General features: G+C 53.7%; 5 protein-coding genes and 1 non-coding gene across 13 annotated transcripts in view; 3 read left to right on the forward strand and 3 right to left on the reverse strand.

Annotated features, from left to right (window-relative positions):
* LOC140522101 (inner centromere protein-like) overlaps positions 1-9,656 on the forward strand; it is a 576,743-nt gene extending 567,087 nt beyond the window's left edge. For all 4 annotated transcript variants that reach the window (XM_072637145.1, XM_072637142.1, XM_072637143.1 and 1 more), the window contains one exon: positions 8,524-9,656. In XM_072637145.1, the coding sequence (XP_072493246.1) occupies positions 8,524-9,567 (1,044 nt within the window). In that variant the 3' untranslated portion in view covers positions 9,568-9,656. The remainder of the gene's footprint in view (positions 1-8,523) is intronic.
* On the reverse strand, positions 106-5,239 carry LOC140522152 (uncharacterized protein C11orf98-like). 2 transcript variants are annotated; one of them, XM_072637260.1, is made up of 6 exons: positions 5,096-5,239; positions 4,836-4,998; positions 4,404-4,517; positions 1,630-1,754; positions 761-858; positions 106-634 (listed from the first exon to the last, which is right to left on the reverse strand). In XM_072637260.1, exons 1-6 carry the CDS (start codon positions 5,222-5,224, stop codon positions 601-603), a joined length of 663 nt encoding a protein of 220 aa, XP_072493361.1. In that variant the 5' UTR covers positions 5,225-5,239; the 3' UTR covers positions 106-600. The 2 variants fall into 2 exon arrangements, with proteins under 2 accessions (XP_072493361.1, XP_072493362.1); XM_072637261.1 differs by lacking the exons at positions 4,404-4,517; positions 4,836-4,998; positions 5,096-5,239 and adding an exon at positions 2,598-2,678.
* CSKMT (citrate synthase lysine methyltransferase) lies at positions 2,697-4,215 on the forward strand. 2 transcript variants are annotated; one of them, XM_072637251.1, is made up of 3 exons: positions 2,697-2,821; positions 3,178-3,453; positions 3,548-4,215. In XM_072637251.1, the coding sequence occupies exons 2-3, from the start codon at positions 3,399-3,401 to the stop codon at positions 4,198-4,200; spliced, it is 708 nt and encodes a 235-aa protein (XP_072493352.1). In that variant the 5' UTR covers positions 2,697-2,821; positions 3,178-3,398; the 3' UTR covers positions 4,201-4,215. The 2 variants fall into 2 exon arrangements, with proteins under 2 accessions (XP_072493352.1, XP_072493353.1); XM_072637252.1 differs by lacking the exon at positions 2,697-2,821 and having other exon boundaries at positions 2,839-3,453.
* LOC140530610 (small nucleolar RNA SNORA57) lies at positions 2,937-3,085 on the forward strand. Its single transcript, XR_011976038.1, has one exon. It is a non-coding gene; the product is annotated as a small nucleolar RNA SNORA57 (small nucleolar RNA).
* A 2,238-nt stretch (positions 9,657-11,894) lies between the features above and the next one.
* On the reverse strand, positions 11,895-15,373 carry UBXN1 (UBX domain protein 1). 3 transcript variants are annotated; one of them, XM_072637211.1, is made up of 10 exons: positions 15,191-15,373; positions 14,700-14,784; positions 14,363-14,416; positions 14,093-14,199; positions 13,908-13,977; positions 13,508-13,699; positions 13,366-13,417; positions 13,105-13,218; positions 12,190-12,382; positions 11,895-12,044 (listed from the first exon to the last, which is right to left on the reverse strand). In XM_072637211.1, the coding sequence occupies exons 2-10, from the start codon at positions 14,756-14,758 to the stop codon at positions 11,995-11,997; spliced, it is 891 nt and encodes a 296-aa protein (XP_072493312.1). In that variant the 5' UTR covers positions 14,759-14,784; positions 15,191-15,373; the 3' UTR covers positions 11,895-11,994. The 3 variants fall into 3 exon arrangements, with proteins under 3 accessions (XP_072493312.1, XP_072493311.1, XP_072493313.1); XM_072637210.1 differs by having other exon boundaries at positions 13,508-13,759; positions 15,191-15,369; XM_072637212.1 differs by lacking the exons at positions 14,700-14,784; positions 15,191-15,373 and adding an exon at positions 14,662-14,673 and having other exon boundaries at positions 13,508-13,759; positions 14,363-14,414.
* Positions 15,374-19,099: 3,726 nt separating this feature from the next.
* On the reverse strand, positions 19,100-22,945 carry LRRN4CL (LRRN4 C-terminal like). Its single transcript, XM_072637204.1, is given in 5 exon segments — positions 19,100-20,197; positions 22,656-22,770; positions 22,773-22,860; positions 22,862-22,890; positions 22,892-22,945. Coding segments are annotated over 5 exon segments (1,014 nt in total). The 5' UTR covers positions 22,931-22,945; the 3' UTR covers positions 19,100-19,454.
* Positions 22,946-23,112: the final 167 nt, after the last annotated feature.

Below are 23,112 nucleotides of genomic sequence, written 5' to 3' on the forward strand. Positions count from 1 at the left end.
GGATAGTCTCAGGCACTACCTACTTACTGTCAACATTCTGGCTTTGCTCCCGGGTCCTTACCCTATTCCTTTCTTTCCAAAGAGACATTCCATAAACACTCCAGCCAGAACTCAAATAACTTTATTACAAACTTAGCACTACTGAGCCATTGGCCTCCCTTCTTTCCTCCCCAGGAAGCCATGGAAACAGCATCTTACACTCCCCTGCCTACAGCAAAAGGACTTGAAGAGTGAGGCATAGGAGGAGAGGGAAGGGAAAGGTCAGAGCCACATTGCTTTAGAAACCTATGATGGGAGGGAGTCAGCTAGGAGGCAAACTGGATGCACCAGCCCTGGAGTCAGGAGGACCTGAGTTCCAATCTAGTCTCAGACACCCAGTAGCTGTGTGACCCTGGGCAAGTCACTCTACCCTGATTGCTTCCAAAAATAAAAACTTTAACAAAAAAAAAGGCTATCATTAAGGATCTCTGCCTCCTTGTCCTAACTGAAGGAATGGCCTCTTGTGAGGTTGTCCGGGTTCAGCTGTCAGGTTCTAGGTCTTCCATCTCCACATCCTGGCTAACTCCAGTTTTCCTTTTCTTCTGCCGTCTAGGCTGTGCCTCAGTGGTCCTGCCTGGCTTCAGGGGGGCTTCCACTGATGGAGGAGTGGAAGGAAAGGTTAGACAGCAGAATGCCCTCAACTTTTGCCCTCCCACATCTTCTTCAAAAGGCCCCAGTCCTTTCCCTGCTCCCACCCTCCCAGGTCCTCCATCTTCCTCACCTTCCATGGCAGCCTTCTCCCTCTGGGCATGCCTGATCTGTTGCAAAAGTTTCCTTCTCTTCTTCCCAGATAGGGTGATGTTGGCCCGGGCACTGGACCTAAAGGGAAGGGGCAAAGAAGCTCTATCCAAGGGCATTTCTGGCAGCATCTCCTACAGGAAGCCTTCCCTGATTGCTCCATCCCTTTCCAGTGACATCGCTTTGCATTTTGTATATGTTTTGAATTTCCTTACACGTATTCACAATATCCCCACCCCCAAAAAAAGGTGAGTTCCCTGAATGCAGGGACTTTCCCCACTTTTACCTAGTCTCTCTGGGATCTGGCACACAACAGGCACTTACAGGTACCTCCTGCCTGTTGCCTGAATTCTAAAGGGATCTCCAGGTTGTGGGGGTGCCCAGGTGGCAAGGTCAGAATAAGCTCAGTTTCTTGGGGGGGGGGGGGGGGGGCCTCCGCACAGGATAAGAACAGCACTTCCCTTGCAGAAAGGTTGTGAGGAAGGCTCTACCAAGGTAATGTGGGTAACTTAACAGGGCCTCTTGGGGCAGAAGGATGGCGGACGATTACAGGATCATAAGAAGCTGCTGGAGACACCCGCTGGTCCACACCATCTCCTTCACTCCCCATCATCAAAGCCCTTCCTGGGAGACTCCTGGGTGCTCAATGCCATGCTTAGCCTGCCTTGGGGTGACTTTCTGACCTGGGTACTGGGCAAAGGCAACACAGACTGGCAGCCGAACCCTCTCTCTCTCTGCTCACGCAAGGCCCTCCATCTCCCATCGCCTCGCCTTTGCACTGGCCTTCCCTCCCTCCTGGAATGCCCTCCCTCAGGAGAAAGGGTCTAGGGAGGGCTCTAGAGCCGGACTCACGCCCGCTTCTTGAGATGGTGGCGCGTAATGAGCCCCTCGTCCACCACCGCCCCGACCACCCGGTGCCGCCGCCGCCGCTCCCGTCTCAGCACCCGGCGCCGCTTGAACAGCTTCTTTTTCAGCTCCTGGCAGGAAGGAGAGCGCAGCAGAGTCAGGGGGGGGGCTCCGGGGCGCAGCGGAGTCGGGGTGGGGGGCTCCGGGGCGCAGCGGAGTCGGGGTGGGGGGCTCCGGGGCGCAGCGGAGTCGGGGAGGGGCTCCGGGGCGCAGCGGAGTCGGGGAGGGGCTCCGGGGCGCAGCAGAGTCAGGGGGGGGGCTCCGGAGCGCAGCGGAGTCGGGGTGGGGGGCTCCGGAGCGCAGCGGAGTCGGGGTGGGGGGCTCCGGGGCGCAGCGGAGTCGGGGTGGGGGGCTCCGGAGCGCAGCGGAGTCGGGGTGGGGGGCTCCAGGGCGCAGCGGAGTCGGGGAGGGGCTCCGGGGCGCAGCGGAGTCGGGGTGGGGCTCCGGGGCGCAGCGGAGTCGGGGAGGGGCTCCGAGGAGCAGCGGAATCGGGGTGGGGGGCTCCGGGGCGCAGCGGAGTCGGGGGGGGGCTCCGAGGAGCAGCGGAGTCGGGGTGGGGGGCTCCGGGGCGCAGCGGAGTCGGGGGGGGGCTCCGGAGCGCAGCGGAGTCGGGGTGGGGGGCTCCGGGGCGCAGCGGAGTCGGGGGGGGGCTCCGAGGAGCAGCGGAGTCGGGGTGGGGGGCTCCGGGGCGCAGCGGAGTCGGGGGGAGGGGCTCCGGGGCGCAGCCCCGCCTCCACCCTGCCCGAGGGGGCTGGGGACCAGGGGCCCAGCCGGAGCCGCGGAAGCCCGCATGGGCCGTGGGGACAGAGGGCGGCGTGGGCCCCGCGGGCGGCGCGAGCCGGAAGCTCGGGCCAGGGAGCGCGGCCAGGCCTGGGCTGGCGAGGGGGCATCGGGCGGGGGTCCCAGGCAGTCACCGTCCGCGGCCGGTTGATCTTCCCCCCGGGCGCCCCCATGGTCCACAGCTTCCCCCTCCGCTTCCGAGCTTCTCCGAGCGAGTCCCGCCGCGCCCCGCCCCTTCGAGAGGCGAGGCTCCGCCCCCCGAGCAGAGAGCGACCAATCAGGAATGGGGGCGGGATGCTGCGCCTGCCTATAAAAGGACGCAGGCGAGACTCGTTGCCCCTTTCCTGCCGGGGAGCCGGTGAGTACGGCCGGTTCGCCTCCAGCGGAGGGTGCTGTCTGGGGGTGTCTGCAGGGAGGGGCTCTGCTGGGCTCGGGGCTTTCGGAGGCACGGCCGCGTGCTTCTCCCCATCCCGCCTCCATTTCTTGGCGGAGGCCGGGTGCTCCGTCCCGGCCCCCGTTATGTACGGAGGCAGAGCAAGGGGACCCTGGTTTCCCCGGCGTCATGTCTTCGGTGCCGGCGGCTCCCCATCCGCCGGTTCTATCCTCACTCGCCGGGACACCGTGCCTTTTGCGGGGCTGAGATGGGGCGCGGGATGCGCTCCGCTTTCTCCCGCACCCTCGAATGCTCATCTGCTGTACTCCTTTCTGTTGCAGGGCTTTGATCGCCGCCGCCACTGGACCTGGAACGACCGGATCCCTCGTCCCCCCTTTGGTCTCATTCAATAAAGTCCACTTGCCGAGAGCAATCTGGGTCCGAAGTTTGTTCCTGGTTCCTTGGGGTGGGGGGAGGGCTCCGAATTAGCCGCTGGCCGTGGTCCCGAACGCTCCCTGCGCGTGGCGTCCTTCCTCCGACCCGGACCCTGGCCACCTTCCCGATGGCGCTGCTGCGCAGACTTCTCCACGGGGTGACTACGAAGCGCTCCTGGGCCGGTAGGGATTAGGAGGTGGGGAATGCGGGAGGGAAGAAGGGGTTTCGCAGTCCGAGCCCTTGACGCTGCCTTCTCCCTGTCCCGACCGTGTGCAGGCTCCCTGGCCGATCCCAGCGTTTGGGACCGGCTCCACGCCGAGACCCTGCTCGCGAGTGCCCCTCACTTCGACTGGTTTTTTGGATACGAAGAGGTTCAGGGTCTTCTCCTGCCGCTGCTGCAGAAAGGGGATCCCAGGGAGCCAGCCGTGGCCCCACTCAGGGTGCTGGATGTGGGTTGTGGGACCTCAGGTTTGTGCTCTGGACTCTTCACCAAATGCCCCCTGCCCTTGAATGTGCTAGGGGTGGACTTTTCTCCAGCGGCTGTGTCCCACATGAAGCACATGCTGGAGGGGCATGGACAGCACCCTGGATTGAGCCCTCAGCACCCCGCTTCCTGTCTGCATTTCCTGCAGGCTGATGCCAGGGACCTGAGCTCTGTCTGTCCTTCGGGGGCCTTCCAGCTGGTGCTAGACAAGGGCACCTGGGACGCTGTGGCCAGGGGTGGCCAAGCCGGGGCACAGCAGCTGCTGTCTGAATGTCTTCGGGTGCTAGCCCCCCAGGGCACCCTAGTGCAGTTCTCAGATGAGGACCCCGATGTTCGTCTGCCTTGCTTGGAGCGAGGGACTGGCAGCAGACTGGTGACAGTGCATGAACTGGGACCCTTCAAGGGACTCAGCTATTTTGCTTACTTGGTACAGGCAGCTCAATAAAAGCAATCTTCTTCATTTTATTTGTGTATCAAATATAGGGGTGGGTGATAACTTTTCTGCGGGGGTGGAGATGAAACCATAGGGTCTCTGTATTGTTTGTTATTCCCTGCTCTGCCAGCTATATGGGGGGGGGGGGGCGGGATGGAGGCCGTGAATGGCCCCATGATTCAGGAAATTCTAAAGGAGTCTTAAATTTCACTCACCAGAAATCCATGAAGTGTCACTCTCCCCCCAGGTCTCCTCTTCCTCCTCCCAGTCAGATCCAGGATTGAGGGTTCTTAGAGATGATCTGGGATCCAGGGGACACCAAGCCCACCCTGGGAAGAAAAAATGTTGTTGACATTTCCAAGGTGTTTTAAGTTGTCAAGTTATCTTTTTATATTCACCTTTATTGATTCTTTCCTTTTTACAATTGAGGAACTGAGGCTGATATTAAGCCAAGACCCACAGAATTAGGTTTCTGGAATAGGATTTGTGAATCCACATTTTTCCTCTAGAGCTCTGCCATTTGATGTGAAAGGAAATTTCATCCACCCTCATTCATCACCTATGCTTTCCTGCCCATTTCCATTTTTTCCTAGCCTTGCCATCATCAGTTCCCATCTGTAGGATTCCCAGACCTATACTTTCTTCACCTGATTCTTCATCTTGGTCCTGGAAAAAGGCCTCATCCTCTTCCTCTTCACTGTCTGATAATAGCAACTCCTCTGGAGGCCACCTGAGCTCCCCACTCTCCACCTCATTTATATCTGTGGTTTCCACTGTGATGGATGGTGGACGGGGCTTTTGAGAAGAAACCTAAGGCAGAGCAGAAGCTGACTCAGGATCTGAAAAAAGGCAGAGGCAGGAACTTGAGGTTCGAGGACAAAGTGGAAAGAGGTCTTGGAGCACATACCTGAATGTCCTGATCATCCCACAAGCTCTTGACCTGATTCGAAGCATCTGGTTTCCAGGGAGAGCCTGGGCTATTGCTGGGCCAAGACCCTTCCTCCTCTTCCTCACTGCTCCTAGGCAGGAAGGCCATTGTGACAGGGTGACAGTGGAATCTCCACTCCAAGATCTTCCCAAGATTCTGGTGTCCCCCTCTGTCCCCACACCCTTTATGCCCAGACTCCCAAAGAAGGGGAGACTGACTTTGCCCCTGTAATCTCCTTTGGAAACTGGCCCCTTAATCGCATCTGAGGAAAGGAGACTGACGAGCAGCAGGGAGATTATGGAGTCCTAGAGGGGGAGGGAATATTGTGGAAAGTTTGGGGCTTGGATGAGGAAGAGAGAAGGTGGAAAGCTATTTTTCCTTTCCCCCATCTGAATACGTGACTCACAGTTCATCTTTCAAAACCTTTACCATAAAATTGACCAGTTCCTTACTGGGTCAATTTTACAAAAGGGGGTCGGTGTGGGGGGATGGGCTCTGAGGTCACATGGATATACTTAAGCCCAATCAGACCCTAGCAGAGACAAGAGATATATCTGTCCTAGACTCAATGATTAGATAGTAGGATTTGGGCAAATCCCTATACCCTTCTAAACCAGTTTCCTCAAATGTAGAATGGTAATACTACTACTTGGAATATGATCCCTACTTCATCGTGTGGTTGTGTTTTTTGCAAACAAATTAATAGAGCTGGAAGGACCTTAAGGACAATTAATCCAACCCATTTTGTAGACAAGCAACCAAGACTTACAGGAAGATGTTCACCAAGCTGAGGTTTCATCCTGGATCTCTCAATTCCCATTGAGGGGTTGTTAAGGGATAATAGAGGGATAAAACGTTTTAGAGCTGAAGAGCCAAAGTCCCTCATTTGGAGCAAATGGCCTTATTGGTGGAGTCTTTTGGCTTACCTGAGGCAACAAGGAAGTCAACCATCAACTATTTTCAGACTCAGGTGGACATGGCCCAGGGCCCTCAACCCAAGAGTCTTGAGAATAGCCTTGCTTAATATAGTTCAAATGGAAACAAGATCTAGGTATAAAGACTGATACTATAAACAAATTAGGGGAGCAAGGAATAGTGCATTTGTCAGATTTATGGAGAATGGAGAAATTTTTGACCAAACAAGAGATAGAGAACATTATGAAGTGCAAAATGGATAATTTTGATTACATTAAATTGAAAAGTTTTTGCACAAACAAACCCAATGCAACCAAAATTAGGAGGGAAGCAGAAAACTGGGAAAGATCTTTTTGCAAGTAGTATCTGTGATAAAGGCCTCATTTCTAAAATATATAGAGAACTGAGTCAAATTTACAAGAATACAAGTCATTCCTCAGTTGATAAAAGGTCAAAGGATATGAACAGGCAGTTTTCAGAGGAAGAAATTAAAGCTATCTATAGTTACATGAAAAAACGCTTTAAATTACTATTGATTAGAGATGCAAATCAAAACAACTCTGAGGTACCACATCACATCTATCAGATTGATTAACATGACAAAAGAAGAAGATGATAAATGTTGGAGAAAATGTGAGAGAGTTGGAACACTCATTGTTGGTGGAGCTGTGAGCTGATCCAACCATTCTGGAGAGCAATTTGGAACTGTGCCCAAAGGGCTACAAAAATGTGCATACCCTTTGATCCAGCAATATCATTTCTAGGACTGTATCCCTAAGAGATCATAAAAATGAGAGTTTCCCACATGTACAAAAAATATTTATAGCAGCTGTCTTTGTAGTGGCCAAAAACTGGAAATCAAGGGGATGCCTATCAATTGGGGAATGGCTAAACAAATTGTGAAATATGAATATAATGGAATACTATTGTGCTGTAAGAAATGATGAAGAGGAAGACTTCAGAGAGGCCTGGAAGGATATATATGATCTGATGCTGAGTGAAAGGAGCAGAACCAGGAGAACTTTGTACCCAGTAGCAACCACAGTGTGTGAGGATTTTTTCTGGTAGACTTAGTCCTTCAAAGCAATGTAAGGACCTAAAAAATTCCCAATGGACTCTTGAGGCAAAATGCCTTCCACATCCAGAGAAAGAACTATGGAATTGGATCGTAGAATGAAGCAGACCATTTTCTCTTGTGTTTTGTTTTGTTTTTTATGGTTTCTCTCACTCATTTTAATTCTCCTATGTAACATGACTAAGATGAAAATGTATTTAATAGGAATGTATGTGTAGAACCTATATAAGATTACATGCCATCTCAGGGAGGGAGTGGGGAAGAAGGGGGAGGAAGGAGAAAAAAATCTAAGATATATGGAAGTGACTGTAGAACATTGAAAATAATTAAAATAGAAAAAAAAAAGAGAATAGCCTTACTTCCAGACCAATTGGATGGAGAAGCAAGCCCAGTGGAAATGCAGCCTGACAATTTGTCTGAGTTTGGGAGAACTCAGAGAAGAAAGTTCTTGCCACCAAGGTTCTTGGCACTGCCAAATTATTCAATATTGGAAACATATCATTTTCCCAGTAGGCCATGAGACCTTTCCATCTGAAGGAAAGGTTCCCTGCATGTTGTCTCACCTATTAGGATAGGAGTTTCTTGACAGCAAGGACTGCGTGACTTTCTATTTATAACCCCAACACAGCTCAAGGCTTTGCACATAGCAAGCACTTAATAAATGCGCTTTCATTTATAATAATAGCAGCTAGCATTTATATAGTTTTTTAAGGTTTGCAAAGCACTACTATCCCATTTGATCCTCATTACAACCCTGTGCCGCAGATGTTACCATTATTTCCATTTTTAAGAGGAGGAAACTGAGGCTGAAAGAGGATAAGTGACTCAGTGGATAAGCCAAGTGCACTTGTACGAGCAAATATAGAGCAAAACAATCTTCACCATCACTTCAGTAAGGAAAAGGAAAAGAATATGATAGGTAGCCACTCTGCAGTCAAGGATCAGTGTGTCCTGAATGTGAACGTGAGGCATCTCTCTGGAGTGGGTGGTGGACAACAGGTGCAGATTACAGCATACATGACAACCACATAATAATAGCATTTTTGTGCCTCCTAGTCCTAACTGGTCCTAATTGGTCGTTATACAGACACCTAGATGAAGGGCTGGATTCTCCAAACACATGTGGCTGCCCAAGGCTTCGAGATTTTTCCAAGCAAGGTTAACCACACGTGCACGGCCAGCTCGGTGGGCGAGGGGCAAGGGCAGCGAGTGCTTGCAGACCCCAGACGGGCATCGCCAGGCGCAGCTTTGTCCCGGGCTACCGTACCAACAAGCGCTCCTCCCGCTCGTCCCGCCCGACTCTAAGAAGTGGGAGGAGCAGCAGCAGGAGGAGCAGCAGCAGGCAGAGGAGCAGGAGGAGGAGGAGCAGGAGGAGGAGGAGCAGGAGAAGGAGCAGCAGCAGGGGGAGCAGCAGCAGCAGGAGGAGGAGCAGCAGCAGCAGGAGGAGGAGGAGCAGCAGCAGGAGGAGGAGGAGCAGCAGCAGCAGGAGGAGCAGCAGGAGGAGGAGGAGCAGGAGAAGGAGCAGCAGCAGGGGGAGCAGCAGCAGCAGGAGCAGCAGCAGGCGGAGGAGCAGGAGGAGGAGGAGCAGGAGGAGGAGGAGCAGGAGAAGGAGCAGCAGCAGGGGGAGCAGCAGCAGCGGGAGCAGCAGCAGCAGGAGGGAGGAGCAGCAGCAGGAGGAGGAGCAGCAGCAGCAGGAGGGAGGAGCAGCAGCAGGAGCAGCAGCAGCAGGAGGAGCAGCAGCAGGAGGAGCAGCAGCAGGAGCAGCAGCAGCAGGCAGAGGCGCAGGAGGAGGAGGAGCAGGAGAAGGAGCAGCAGCAGGGGGAGCAGCAGCAGGAGCAGCAGCAGCAGGAGGGAGGAGCAGCAGCAGGAGCAGCAGCAGCAGCAGGAGGGAGGAGCAGCAGCAGGAGCAGCAGCAGCAGGAGCAGCAGCAGCAGGAGGAGGAGCAGCAGCAGCAGGAGGAGCAGCAGCAGGAGCAGCAGCAGCAGGAGGAGCAGCAGCAGGAGCAGCAGCAGCAGGAGGAGGAGCAGCAGCAGGAGCAGCAGCAGCAGGAGCAGCAGCAGCAGGAGGAGGAGCAGCAGCAGCAGGAGGGAGGAGCAGCAGCAGGAGCAGCAGCAGCAGGAGGGAGGAGCAGCAGCAGGAGCAGCAGCAGCAGCAGCAGGGGGAGCAGCAGCGGGAGGAGGAGCAGCAGCAGCAGGAGGAGGAGGAGCAGCAGCAGGAGGAGGAGGAGCAGCAGCAGCAGGAGGAGCAGCAGCAGGAGGAGCAGCAGCAGGGGGAGCAGCAGCAGCGTGAGCAGCAGCAGGGGGAGCAGCAGCAGCGGGAGCAGCAGCAGCAGGAGGAGGAGCAGCAGCAGCAGGAGGAGGAGGAGCAGCAGCAGGGGGAGCAGCAGCAGGGGGAGCAGCAGCAGCGGGAGCAGCAGCAGCGGGAGGAGCAGCAGGAGGAGGAGGAGCAGCAGCAGGGGTAGCAGCAGCAGCGGGAGCAGCAGCAGCGGGAGCAGCAGTAGCGGGAGCAGCAGCAGGAGCAGCAGCAGGAGCAGCAGCAGCAGCAGGAGGAGGAGCAGCAGCAGCAGGAGGGAGAAGCAGCAGCAGGAGGGAGGAGCAGCAGCAGGGGGAGCAGCAGCAGCGGGAGCAGCAGCAGCAGGAGGAGGAGCAGCAGCAGCAGGAGGAGGAGGAGCAGCAGCAGCAGGAGGAGGAGCAGCAGCAGCAGGAGGAGGAGGAGCAGCAGCAGCAGGAGGAGCAGCAGCAGGAGGAGCAGCAGGAGGAGGAGGAGCAGGAGGAGGAGCAGCAGCAGGGGGAGCAGCAGCAGGGGGAGCAGCAGCAGCAGCGTGAGCAGCAGCAGGGGGAGCAGCAGCAGCAGCGGGAGCAGCAGCAGGGGGAGCAGCAGCAGGAGCAGCAGCAGCGGGAGCAGCAGCAGGAGCAGCAGCAGCAGGAGGAGGAGCAGCAGCAGCAGGAGGAGGAGCAGCAGCAGCAGGAGGAGGAGGAGCAGCAGCAGCAGGAGGAGCAGCAGCAGGAGGAGCAGCAGGAGGAGGAGGAGCAGGAGGAGGAGCAGCAGCAGGGGGAGCAGCAGCAGGGGGAGCAGCAGCAGCGGGAGCAGCAGCAGGAGGAGCTCTCAGACCTCTCTCTGCTTCTCCTTCACTCCCTTTAAAGCCCCCGACTTCCGGTCTCCCCTCTCGTCTCGATGGCCCCGCCTCGGCCTCTCTAGGCCGGCGGCCCCGGCCGCGGAGTGCTGCGTCTCTCGTCTCTATGGCCGCGCGTCGGCCTCTCTAGGCGGCGGAGGGGGCGGGGCGGGGCGGGGCTGCCCGCGGGAGGTCCCGCCCCTCGAGCCCCGTTGCGCCTGGGCTGAAGGAGGACATGGGGTCGCTGAGCAGGGCGCTGCAGGCGGCCGTGGTGCTGGGCTCGGGCGCGGGCCTGGGTATCTTCCTCTTTGTGCTGGTGCCGCCGGGGGAGCAGCGGACGCGAGACCTGCTCAAGGTGGGTTGCACTGAATTAGCGCCTGCTGTTTGCCGGGCGCGGGGGAGCCGGGACCCGCCTGGGCCGGCTGGGGCTCCGATGGGAGCGGCGCAGGGGAGGAGCTGCTCGGGGCCCTGCCCGCGGGGCGCTGACCGTCCGCCTGCACCGCAGAGGCGCGCCCGCACTAAGGGATGCTGCCTGGGGTGGGGACAGCTGGGAGTCCGCGGTGACCACCAGCCTCTGGTCCTCCACGGCCCCTCACCTGCCTCCCTCTTTGGTCCTGCCCAGGACACGCCGGAGGCGAACTCGCAGCGCAGGGACGAGGCGACCAAAACCAAGATGCTGTGGATGGACACGATCCGGGAGGCTGCAGAAACCCACGAGAACGTGGCCTGGAGGAAGGACTGGAACCGCCCGCAGGGCGGGAGGGCTGCTTGACGCCCTTCTTGGGCTCCCATCGGAACTTAGGATCCCCCACCTCCTCTGCCTGCGCCTTCCCGGGCGACTGAGGACTTGGACTCTCTCCCACGGAAGGTGGACACCTCACCTTGTTCCCCGCGAATAAACCCTGGGTTTTGAAGTGCATTGCAGGAGTTCTTAATGTAATGGCCATTTTCTCCCACTGCATGTCAGCCTCTGGCTTCCCTTCTCTTTGACCAAGGAAATGATGGGGAGGATTTACTTTTTCCCACCCCCAGAGTAAATGTTAAGAGCCTGCAGTCTCCAAGTCTCAGCAACAAAAGATTGCAGCTGCTGTGCCTTTTGATCCTCAGCATGCCTGGCGTTAGGTGAAAAGTCTCTGGGGAAGGTTGGAACAAGGTTCTAGTCGTTCTGGAAGGGTTTTGGCTTGGACTGAGGACCTGATTACTCCTTGAGATGCCAACACACCATCAGGAATGGGGATCAACTTATCTTTGCATGCTGAGGACAAAGTGGGTTGGGAAACACAGAAGACCCTTGGGATATTTAGCTGGATGGAGTTGTGTCCAAATATTTGGGGAGGATACCTCAGAGGGAGCTCCTTGGGGCCTTCTGGCGAAGGCTGGCCCCCTGCCATTTGTTGGTTGGGTTGCAGAGGAGGGTCTTTTGGTGTGGGTTGGCCATTAAGGTCCCTCTGAACTTCGTTTTTCATGGGGAGCATTGTAGGACAGACCACAGGGGTCAGGCCCAACCTCAAGAACTCGCCATCATTACCTCTTTTCAACATCCAGGTAAAATGGCAATGAGCTAAGGACAAGCCACATTGATGCAAACCAGTCTGGAAAGCCTTAGTCCTCTCCCTCACCTACTTTCCTTTCTTTGGCTCCTCCACCCTCCCAGCCCCTCAGGAAGGAGCCTGACATACATGACTCAGGACGTGTTTATTAGGGAGGGGATGTCAGTGCTCTGTCAGAGGTGAGGGGGAGATTGCAGGAGAAAAGTTGAGGAGGCCGGAGACCCCTTCAGCTGGCACACTTCTTGGCTACGATGAGGACAGCAGAAGGCACAAGTCCTGCAGGTGGGAGAAGAGAGGAGATTCAGGCAAACAGGATCCTCCCTTTTTGCTCTAAAGACTCCACAGTTCCTGAAATCCAACACTGAAACCTCCATCTACTTCGAGCTGTCTCCTCTATCCCACTGCCTCGTTAGTCCCATACCCAGTTCCTGCAGAGGTCTCTCCATGTCAGCTTCAGAAAAGGCCCGCCGGGGGAAGCCACTGAGCAGCTGCACAGGGTCCTGCCCACCCCCTAATTCCTCCCCTCGATGGAGCTCCACGTAGAGTCTCACTGCAGCCAGCTGCTCTCTGGCCTTGAATGTCTGCGTCAGGGATGTCCCATCAGGCAGCCGAACCTGGAAAGGACAGAAAATTTGGTATTAGGGAAAGTATAGAGAAAAGGCTTACCTAATAAAACAGCTAACATTTATTTAGCGTTTACTATGTGCCACACTCTTATTATGACCCCTGTTTTACAAATGAGAGAACTGAGACAAACAGAGGTTAAGTGACTTGCCCAGGTTCACAACACTGGTCAATGCCTGAGGCTGAATTTGAGCTCAGATGTTTCTGATTCCAGTGCTCTATCCACTTTGTCACCTGGCTGCCTCTACTTGCTTAAATAAAAATAGTTAAAAAAGAAGAAGAGGCTATCACCAGGGACTCATCATAACCATGATAACACTGTTTATAAAGCACTTTCTTTGGCTGTGCTGGATGTTGGACATGGTAAGTTAGAAATGCCCATTCCCTGCTCCCTGGGAATTTACAGTAGGAAAAGGGATGAATAATCTTGAGAGATGTAAGAGAGTGAACCCAGGAAACTGAAATGCTAAAATTATGAACAAGTATTATAGTCAACATATATCATAGGACATATATTATGGGGGTTCAGTGTTCAAACAGAATGAGGGTCAGTTGGCTAATCACCACTAAGTTGGTGAAGGTCTCACTGAGAAGGTAAGCATTTCATCTGGGAAGAAATGTGGGACAGTGGGAAGCTGTGAGGCTGTGGGAACAGCACCTCCATATGGCTCTTGGCTTGGAGGAAGGTTCACCCCCCCCCACACACACACACCTGTATTCGACACTGATCATATTCTCGCTTGGTGGGAGGCTCCTGACTGGGAGAAGAAGGAACAGGGCCTGGCTCCGTTGCAGGGGAGGTGATCTGTGATCCAGTGCTACCAAACTAGGGGTCAAGGGAAAATGGCTAAGAGTCCACCTTTAATCCACGGCCCCCTCCCACACTCACTTTCATGTTTCTTGTCCACCTTTTAATGTCCTCTACAAAGCAGAGTTGGGAAGTTTTCCAATAGGCTCCCCTGAAGTAACCCACCTTCTTGGCTCTCTCTACTTTATCCCTCTCGATCTTCTCCCGGACTCGCTGTCTGAAGATGGAGAGAAAGGTGGAGAATCACACTGGTGAGCGACAGGAACCCTCTTTCCTCCTGCCCTCCACTGCCCGGAGGGCCCCTGACCTGGCTGCAGTCTCTTCAGCCTTCTCCCTCCTGCGCTCCTCAGCTGCCCGGCGCATCTCATCCTCCTGCAGCCGCTGCCGGGCGGCCGACAGCTCCTGGCCCTGCCGCCTCCGCTGCCTCTCCCGCTCCACCGCCTCTCGCTGCTCTCTTTCTCCGCGTTCCTTCTGTTTCTGGGCCACCAGCTCCAACATCCTGCACGGAGAAATAGGGCAGTCTTCAGCCACGAGGGAGGGCACCGCGGTAACTGGAAGACTGAAAACAGGAACTGGTGGTCATTTGGGGAAAGGAAACAAGGAGCTATTCAGCTACTCCAAATGCTCATTCAACACTGGTGCCTGCACAGCCCTGGACAGCACCAGGAGAGGGTCCGGAGACGTGGAGACCACCGAGGAGGGCTCACCGCTTGGTTTGCTCCCGCTTCTCCTCTTCGCTCAGAGGGGGCTTCTCTTCCACCCTCGCTGCCCCGGGCCCTGCGGAGACGTGACCCAGATCGTGTCCCGACCCGGCCCTGCCTCGTCTTCCCGAGGCCCCATCCCTTCCCTAGTCACAAGGCGCCACTCCTCCACCTAGTCCTTTGGCTCTGACCTTCAGGGCTGCCTCCCCCATAGGACGGGGGTTCATGCCCCAAGGAGTGTCCCAGGGGGGAAGCTGGGGGCTCATCCACATCCGGGTCATCTTCGTGTTCCATCAACCTAGACGAGTGGGGCAACCTAGTGAGCAGGGCGTGCTGGGAGGCCAGCGTCCTGAGCCTGGCTTCTCCACCTACCCTACGGCTCTCCTGCTCCCACGGACCCCCCAGGCCCCCGGCTCCCCTGGGTCCGCAGCCGCCCACCCCGGGCCTCCCTCCCCTCTCACCAGTCCATGGCGGCCTCGATGCCCTGGTGCCCTGTGAGGGCCAGAGCCTTCTCCCTGGGGACAGAAACCAGGATGAGGAAGGGGGCGGGGAGCCCCTCCAGGGCGCCCCCCTGCGCTGCAGATCGGAGTTGCGGGGAGGGGGAGGGGCTCCGGGCACCGCCTCCCGGGGCACGAGGGGCACGGGCACCAATGGGGGCGGGGCGCGGCAATGGCGCGTCCGTGGACACTCGAACTCTCCGCGGGGAAGGGACCGGGGAGGGGAGCTCCCAAAAGCCGGGGGAGGGGCTGGGGCACGGGGGCCGCGCGCCCCCGCGGGGGCGGGGACGGGTTCCCTTACGCGCGCCCCCGCGGGAAGCCCATCTCGATGAGACTCTCCAGAGCCGTCCGCTCCGCCATGGCGCCGCCTCCGCCTCCGCCGGGACCTAGGAGGGGGCGGGATCAGGGCGGTGGCCACGCGCACCTCTCCTCCTTTGCCGGAAGGGGGCGGAGCAAAGAGCGAGCGCCGGCGCGCCCGCCTGGCCTCCGCTCCGGGTTGCGCGCGCATCCAGGAAAGTAGGAGGCGGGGCCAGGCTGCGCCCCGCCTCCCCCCCCCCCCCCCATCCCGCTCCAGGCTTAGCGGCGCGCGCCTCCGGACCGTGGGTGGGGCGGGGCCAGGCGCACCTCCACTCCTTTCTCTCCGGAGGCCTCGCGCCCCTCCGAGCCTTCCCACCCCCCAGCCCGCGTTTCCCTCCTCTCCCCAGCCCCAGGACACGAGCCCTCTCTGGGCTGCGCGCGCCTCCTCGAGCTTCCTCCCGCTCCCCCCTTCCCGTCCGTGTCACGTGCCCTCACCCAGACTCCGCGGCTCCGGACACGCTGGGCGCTGGTGGGGGGCGGCGGGGGAGGGGGCCGAGGGGGGTCGAGGGGTAAGCGTGAAGGTGGTGGAAGCCGAGGAAATCGGAAGTGCCGGTGTTTGTGTCACGTGGGTGCTCTGGCCGGAGGCGGGGCGCTCTACGGGAGCTGCGCAGGGACAAGACAACCGAGGCGACTTCGCTTTTCTAGGGCACGTGGTCGCGCGGCTTGGAGGAGGCGGAGTCCCGTCTGGTTTCCTAGGCAACCCCTTCCGCGTCTCGGGTGGGGGGAGGGGAGGTGAAGCGCTGTAGACACTGTCGGCGGCTGGGCTCACCAGAGCTCGGGCTAGCCCTGGGCCTGCCATCCCCCACAAACGCTCCCCTCCCCGTCCGTGTGGCTGAACCCCCTGATTCCCTCGTCTGGTCTCAGGCGGGCGTCGTTCCTCCTTCAGCCCAAACCTTGTTTTCCGTCCTCAGTGGAGGAAGAGGGAGCACCTGGGGTGGTGCAGTGGATAGAGCACCAGTGCAGGAGTCAGGAGGACCTGAGTTCAAACGTCATCTCAGACACTTGACACGCACTAGCTGTGTGACCTTGGGCAAGTCACTTAACCCCAATTGCTGGGGATGCAGAAAGGGGCCAAAGAAAAGTCCTGGCCCTGGAGGAGCTCACACCTCGCAAACAAACGTGTATAAAGCAGGCTGGATGGGGTTAATAAGAGACAATTAACAGAGAAGGCAAATTAAATTAAAAGGGGGTGGGATTTAAATGAAGCCAGGGAGGTCAGTGGGTGGAGCAGAGGAGGGAGAGCTTTCTTGCACCCCTCAGTGAGTTCTTTCCGGGACCCTCTGCCCCTCTTCCCTCCCTGGACCCCCTAGTGAACCAGTTCAATTCTATCTACCCTGCTCTTGTCAGTCCTTTTCCCATATCCTATCCAATTGTTGTCCTGCCTGGGCTCCTATTCACCTGCTGGGCAACAAGGTGGGATCAAATCCCCAAATGGTTCTGACTGGATCCACTAAACTCAACTGGGCCCTGACCCTAGCAAGGCAATCCTTTTACACCTCCCTGATTGACTCCCTATCCCACTCATCACAATGCTCTTCCAAACCTTTTCTTGTTGTTTGTCCTTCATTCTCAAAGAGGACTACGGCATCAGGGAGGTGATGCCCCGACTTGCAAGTGATTTGAAGGAGGGAGGGCTGTGCAAAGTCACCAGCCTCACTTTCTCCTCCAGAGCCATCTCAGTCCATTGGCGAGATATAGATCAGGACCAACCCAGATTCAATGGCAGATCTTGGCCTATTTAGGGTCTTAACAGGTCTCAGTTTGACTGAGTCTGAGTTTGACCCAGTCTGATATTAAAGCTAGGTTAGAAAACCTTTTAGCCCTCCTCCAACTTCCCATAGCTATCTTTCTCATCCTCTCAGCTGAGAACCTTGCCTCATAGTTGGATGAAATGGAGGTCATTTGCTAAGATCTCCTTCTCCTCTGCTCCTCAGCTCCCAGCTCCCAGAAGCCTTCCGTCACTATCCCTTCCTTCACCCATTTCACATGACAGCTCACCCTTCTACTTGCCAAGGCAAACCTTTTTCAATGCACAGTGGTCCCATTCCATCATCTCCACAAGTCACCCCTTCTGTTATCCCCCTTCTCCCTCATCTTCAGTTTCTCCTTGTTGCCTCACTGCTTTCCTGCTGCCCACAAATATGCCCAGGCCTCCCCCTTCCTCATCTGAAAATCCATCCATCCCTGTTAACTATCCTCCCATTTCTTCTTTCTGACTACACTCCAATCTATGAGCACTGCCCTGACTTTCTCAACCTTTGAGTCTGGTTTCTGAGTCATTGTCCAACCAAAACCTCCCTCTCCAGGGTGACCATCAATCTCTTCATTGCCAATACTAAGAACCTTCTCTCAGTTCTCTGCAGCCTCTGTTACTGGTTCATCACCCTCTTCTCCTAAAGACTCTTGTCTCAGACACTGCTCTCCTGGTTCTCCTCCTGCCTGTTGGATGTGTTCTTTTCAGTCTTTTGGGCACATTCACTAACCCATGGTTAGCCCCAGCCTTTTTCCTCCATCTTATTTCATTTGGTGATCTCATCAGCTCACTGGAGTCAGGGATCCTCCCTGTACAGACGATTTCTCAGATCTCTCTGGCGCCAATGTCTCTTCCAAACTGCAGTCTCACATCTCCAGCTGCCTAGGGGATAGCTCAAACCTGGATGTCTTGGAGCCAACTTAAACTCAACATGTTCAAAACTGAACTCATTATCTTTCCTCCCCAACATTTTCACTTTTCTCATTTCTCCATCACTGTCCAGGGTATCATCATCCTCCCAGTCCCCCAGGCTCCCAACCTAAGTGTCATCCTCAATTCTTCACTCTCTCACCTCCCATATCATGGAGAACTGTGGCTTCCCCCATCACAACACCTTTCCTACACGCACCCCTTCTTTCCTTCAACCCTGCCCCGACCCTGGGGAAGGTCCTCATCACCTCATGCCTGAATTATTGCAATAGTTGCTGGGTGGTCTGCCAACTTCAGTCCCTTCTCCACTCTACTGTCAAATTGAGGCAGGTCTAAAGGGCACACACGTATGTCATAAACTGCCATTCATGAAACTGGTTCTCTATCACCTCCAGAATGAAATCTAAAGCCTCCATTTTCCTTTGAAAGCTTGGCACCATCTCACCTTTCCAACTTTCTTGCACCTTACGTCACCCGCTCCTTCAACCTTCCCCCATTCTTTGAGTCAGTAGTGCTGACCTCTGCTGCTCCTTGCAGAGGACACTCCAGACTGGGAGCTCTCTCCCTTCTCATCTCCACTTTTTTCCAAGGCTCACCTCAAGTCCCACTATTCCAAGAAGGCTGTTTCTGTCTGGTTAGTGCAAAATTGTTTGCATGTCTCCCCCATGACATTGAGGGCTCCTCAAGGGCAGGTCCTAGTAGGTGCTTAATAAATATTCATTGATTGACATCTCCCCTATTTGATTGCATCCTCAGTGCTCAGAAGTACATGGCACACAGTAGGCTCTTAGTGTTTGTTCACTTGGCTTCTGCCACTCTCCTTCAGCAGGGACACAGAGCCAGAGGGAGCTGGTAAGCACAAATCTGGGCCTGCGCTGGCAGCTTCTGGGCACTGTCCACAGTCCCCATGGTGCTGCCTGCCCAACATCTGCTCTCTGAAGCCTCCAGCGCCTTGAGTCAGAGGCTGAGGACTCCACCCATGTATGCATCTCCTGAGAGATGATGGCAAGGAGTTTCAGAAAGGTCATAAAATGTCAGGGTTGGAAAGCAAACTCAGAGGCCCTCTGAAACAACTCCTTATGGAAGCAGAAAGTTACCTTTATCCCCCTTGAAGACGGTATGTCTCCCAAAGTGGAAAAAACATGGCATTTGGATTCAGGAGAAAGGAGTTCATTTCCATGTTCCAGATATTTTACAAGCCTCCCAGGTGGATGACATAGAGGTGGGGAACCTGCGACCTTGAGGCCACATGTGACCATCTAGGTCCTTGGGTGTGGCCTTTTGACTAAGTCAAAGTTTTATAGAACAAATTCTTTTATCAAGTGGATTTGTTCTGTGAAGATTGGATTCAAAGGGCCATACTTGAGGACCTAGAGGGCCATCTGTGGCATTGAGGCCAAAGGTTTCCCACCCCTGGCCTAGGTGGATGGTGAGGGGCAAGTCCCCTCACCTCTTCTGGCCTGTTTGTCCATCTATTAAACAGGGAGGAGTCCTTGCACCCCAGAACTCAGACAGCTGTTCTAGGTGCAATGGGAACAATGGCAGCCACGGCCAGTCAGCTCTCTGGATGCCCCCACCCTAACACAGCTCCAAGGGTAGTTTCCCTTCCAGTCCTCCATTGGCCCCAGCTATGCTCACACAAAAGCCTACAGACAAGGGGGTCTGGGCTCCATTATAGTATGTTTATTAGTCAGCAAGAAGCAAAAACTAGTTGAGAAAAGCGAAGTCTCCTCCCTCCAGGAGGATTAAAATCTAAAGAACAGAGTCTAGTCACACATTCAGTGATCCTGCAGCTTTTAGCCCTTCGCTAGGGGAAGGGGAAGGCCCATATTATACACACTGCAGTTTGCTGAACTCCAGGCTGGGGGGTGTCTAATCATCTGCCCTCTTGAGGGGAGTTCCCTCCTTCAACAGACCTGGGGTCACTTTCTTGAGGTGTGAGAAATCAAGCAGCTTTCTCAAGGTTAAATCACCACTTTTTTCTGTCCATGGTCCTTATACTTATGACTGGGACCACTAGAGTTCCTCCCTGGCTCTGGAAGCAGCTGTACCTCTGGGCTGGTGGGGACAACCCCAGCGCTCCCGGAGACAGAAATGCCATAGCAAAGCAGCAGAGCTTATGCAGATCAGAACTATACCAATGCCCACCGCCACATGTATCAGGGTCTGGGGTTGAGGGGGAATGGAAAGATGGCGGCAAGGTCCAAATAATGGAAAGGTGGTAGGCAGGGGAATCCCGTCTGCCCCACCTCCCTCTGGAAGAGAACTTATCCCAGCAGCATTTGAGGCCACCACACACAGGACATAAGCCCCTCCAGGTTTCAGTCCTTCCAACTCTGCCCTTCGGACAGTAGTGTTAAACACAACCGGAGGACCTGCTCTGACAAGGGCACCTCCTTCCCATAGCTTGAGCCAGTATTCATCCACAGGGGAGGAGGGAGCACACCAGTGGACTACTGCCCGGCCCTGGTCTGCCCAAATATGCACCTCCCCAAGACGGGGAGGTTCTGGAGGTTGGTGGGCACTGGAGATAGCTGGGCAGAAGCAGGCAGTGCCATTAGGGCCCTGGAGTTCGTGACAGGGCACTTGCAAATGTCTACATCGGTCATAATCACAGAGTCTGTTCTTAGGAGGAGGGGTCTTCTCTCTCTCCTTCTCCAATTCCTCATAGTCCTCTGAAGAGAAAGACCAAGCCAGGTGTGATAAAAAAAAGGCAACCACCAGAAACTGCAGGAAACAGGATGAACTCAGCATGGCACCTATAAGGGGAAGGAAAATAAAGTAGTCAATCCTAAAAGAAGAAATGGTATGAGATATCCCATCTAAAATAACTGTAAACAGCACAAAATACCTAGAAGTACACCTACCAAAACAAACCCAGGAATTATATGAACAAAATTATTTTAAAAACCCAAACCTTTTTATACAAAGAAAATCAGATTTAAATGACTTAAGAAATATTGTTCATGGGGAGGCAGGGCCAATATAATAAAAAATGACAATCTTACCTAAATTAATCTATTCATCCAATTTAATTCCCAAAAAACATTTATTGAGTCAGAAAAATAATAAGAAAATTCATTTGGATGGAGAAAAGGTCAGTAATATCTAAGAAACTAATAAAAATGTAAAGGAAGGAAGTTTAGCTATATCAGATCTTAATCTATATTATAAGGCAGTAATTATCCACACTCTCTGATACTAAAAAATAGAAAGGTAGATCAGTGGAAAGAAGCAGACATACAATTTACAGCAGTAAATGACTAGAGTAACCTTATGTTTGACAGCTGTAAAGAATTAAGTTTGGGGAACAAGAATTCACTATTTGGCAAGAAATTTTGGGAAAGCTGGAAAAGTCTGGAAGAAATTGGGCACAGACCAATATCTTACACCATTTTTAAGAAAAGATTGAAATGGACCTTAAATATGACCTAGATATAAATAGAGATAATTAGAAGAAAACTAGAAGAACATTATCTATCAGATTTATTGATAGGAGAAGAATTTGTGAATAAAAAAGAGATTAAAAAGCATTGTGAGGTATAAAACAGAACATTTTAATTGCATTAAATTTAAAAGGTTATGTACAAATAAAAGCGCTAGTCCAAGATCAGAAGGAAAGCAGAACTTTGGGGGAAATTGTTTTATAGACAGCTTCTTAAAGAAAGGTGTCATAACTCAAATATATAAAGAACTTTGTCAAATCTATAAGAATATGAATCATTCCCCAACTGATAATTGGCCAAAGAATCTGACTGGGTAGTTTTCTGATGAAAAAGTAAAGTGTTAGATGAAAAAAAAAAATGCTCCAAATCATTATTGAGTAGAGAAGTGCAAATTACAACAGCCTTGGGATATCGTTTTATACTTATGGGAAAATTGAAACATTAATACACTATTGGTGGAATGGTGAACTGATCTGACCATTTTGGAGAGCAATCTGGAATTATGCCCAAAGAGTTATTAAACTGCCTATGTCCTTCGATCCAGCAACATCTCTATTGGGTCTCTATCCCAAGGTGATCAGGGAAAAAGGAAAAGAGCCTATATGTTCTAAACTACTTAAAGCAGCTCTCTTTGTGGTGGGGGCAAAGAACTGGAAATTGCAGGGATGCCCATCAACTGGGGAACGACTGATAAAATTGGGGTGATTTTGAAAGAATGCTACTGTGCTGTAAGAAATGATGAGCTGGTTAATTTTAGAACAACATGCACTCCTGTGACATGCACAAAACCAAGAGAACACTGAATACGGTAATAGCAATTTTGTTTTAAGAATAAATTCAAACTAAGTCATTTTGAATGTTAATACCCCAAGTAAGTACCAAGGACTTAAAAAAGAAGATGCTATCTGCTGCTAGAGAGAACTGATCAACCAGAACTGTGTATGGTTTTACACACACACACACACACACACACACACACACACACACACACACACTACATATTTGCGTCTAATGGTAACCTCTGTGGGAGAGAGAGGGGAAAATACTAAAAAATGAGAATAAGAGCAGAGAATAAAACAAAATGTAGAAGGAAACATAGAAAGCAGATTTGCTTTGAAAACACGAGTATTTATTATACAGTTTTCCAAGAAAAGTAAAGTGAAATGTAAATTCATGGTTTTAGAATGAATTACACAATCTCTCCCCCTCTTACACACACACACACACTCACAGGAGGCCAGAGCTGCTTTTAGCCCAGTGTCTGGGCATCAGGTGACTTGACAGAGTTTTATAGGATCTGGAGCTAGGAAGGACCTTGCCTACACTCACTATGGCTATTAACAAGAATCAGGATTTGAACCTAGAACCTGACTTGGGGTTCTTTCCACTACATTAGACTGCCTTTCTATAACATGGAGATGAACAGTGAAATTTAGGTAGCTAGGAACCTTGCAAGGTTCTGAGTGGCTAGCTGGCACAGTGGATAGAATGTCAGGCCTGGAGTCAGGAGGACATGAGCTCAAATCCGACCTCAGACATTTACTAGCTGTGTGACCCTGAACAGGAAACTTAACCCTGTTTGCCTCAGTTTCTTCATCTGTAAAATTAGTTGAAGGAAATGACAAACTCTTGGCCAAGAAAACCCCGAATGGGGTCTTGAAGAGTCAGGCAGGACTGAAAACCACAAAGGAATCTCATTTGCTGCCAGGTTTCTCCCAAGCCCAGCCATTAGCTCTCCCCTCATCTCCAACACAACCCAGGCCTCACTCACCAGCTAGCAGTTTGGGTCAAGGTATTTCTGGGATCAGGTGGATCAGGTGGTGGAAATCCTCATGACAGCTTTGGGGGTGAATATCAATGGCCTCCAAGCTCCGCCGCTTGAATCTCACTGGCCTCTAAGAGTCTCCAATTTTATAAGCCTCAGCAGTGATGTCACTATGTGCTCCCCCCACCCTCATCCGTGGTCCTGTGTTTGTAGAGAAGGGCTGGTCCCAGCACAGGGTCTGTCTGAGTCACGGGACTAGGGATGAGGAAAACCACATTCATCTGGCTCAGCTGGAGGCCAGGCTTCCAGGGTCCTGGAAAGGGAGGGGAATGTGGACACGAGCCAGAAGTTTGGGTGGAATGTGTCAGGCATGTGAGGAAGTCGGTGAGTTTGTGTGGAGGGCACATTTGTGGGATGATACAAGAATAAGAGGTCTCTCAGACCCACATAGGATGCCTGGGGT

The sequence above is a fragment of the Notamacropus eugenii genome, chromosome 2 (assembly GCF_028372415.1).
Source record: "Notamacropus eugenii isolate mMacEug1 chromosome 2, mMacEug1.pri_v2, whole genome shotgun sequence".
Classification (NCBI taxonomy): Eukaryota; Metazoa; Chordata; class Mammalia; order Diprotodontia; family Macropodidae; genus Notamacropus; species Notamacropus eugenii.

Coding starts and splice junctions, on each gene's coding strand:
- CSKMT (XM_072637251.1), top strand. CDS start 3,399: ATGGCGCTGCTGCGCAGACTTCTCCACGGGGTGACTACGAAGCGCTCC. Junction 3,454..3,547: donor TACGAAGCGCTCCTGGGCCG/GTAGGGATTAGG, acceptor GACCGTGTGCAG/GCTCCCTGGCCGATCCCAGC.
- UBXN1 (XM_072637210.1), bottom strand. CDS start 14,758: ATGGCGGAGCGGACGGCTCTGGAGAGTCTCATCGAGATGGGCTTCCCG. Junction 13,978..14,092: donor TGGGGGAGGCAGCCCTGAAG/GTCAGAGCCAAA, acceptor ACGTCTCCGCAG/GGCCCGGGGCAGCGAGGGTG. Junction 12,045..12,189: donor GAGACCTCTGCAGGAACTGG/GTATGGGACTAA, acceptor TCCCACCTGCAG/GACTTGTGCCTTCTGCTGTC.
- LOC140522152 (XM_072637260.1), bottom strand. CDS start 5,224: ATGGCCTTCCTGCCTAGGAGCAGTGAGGAAGAGGAGGAAGGGTCTTGG. Junction 1,755..4,403: donor TGACACTTCATGGATTTCTG/GTGAGTGAAATT, acceptor CCTTCCTGCCAG/GAGCTGAAAAAGAAGCTGTT. Junction 859..1,629: donor CACCATCTCAAGAAGCGGGC/GTGAGTCCGGCT, acceptor CCTTCCCTTTAG/GTCCAGTGCCCGGGCCAACA.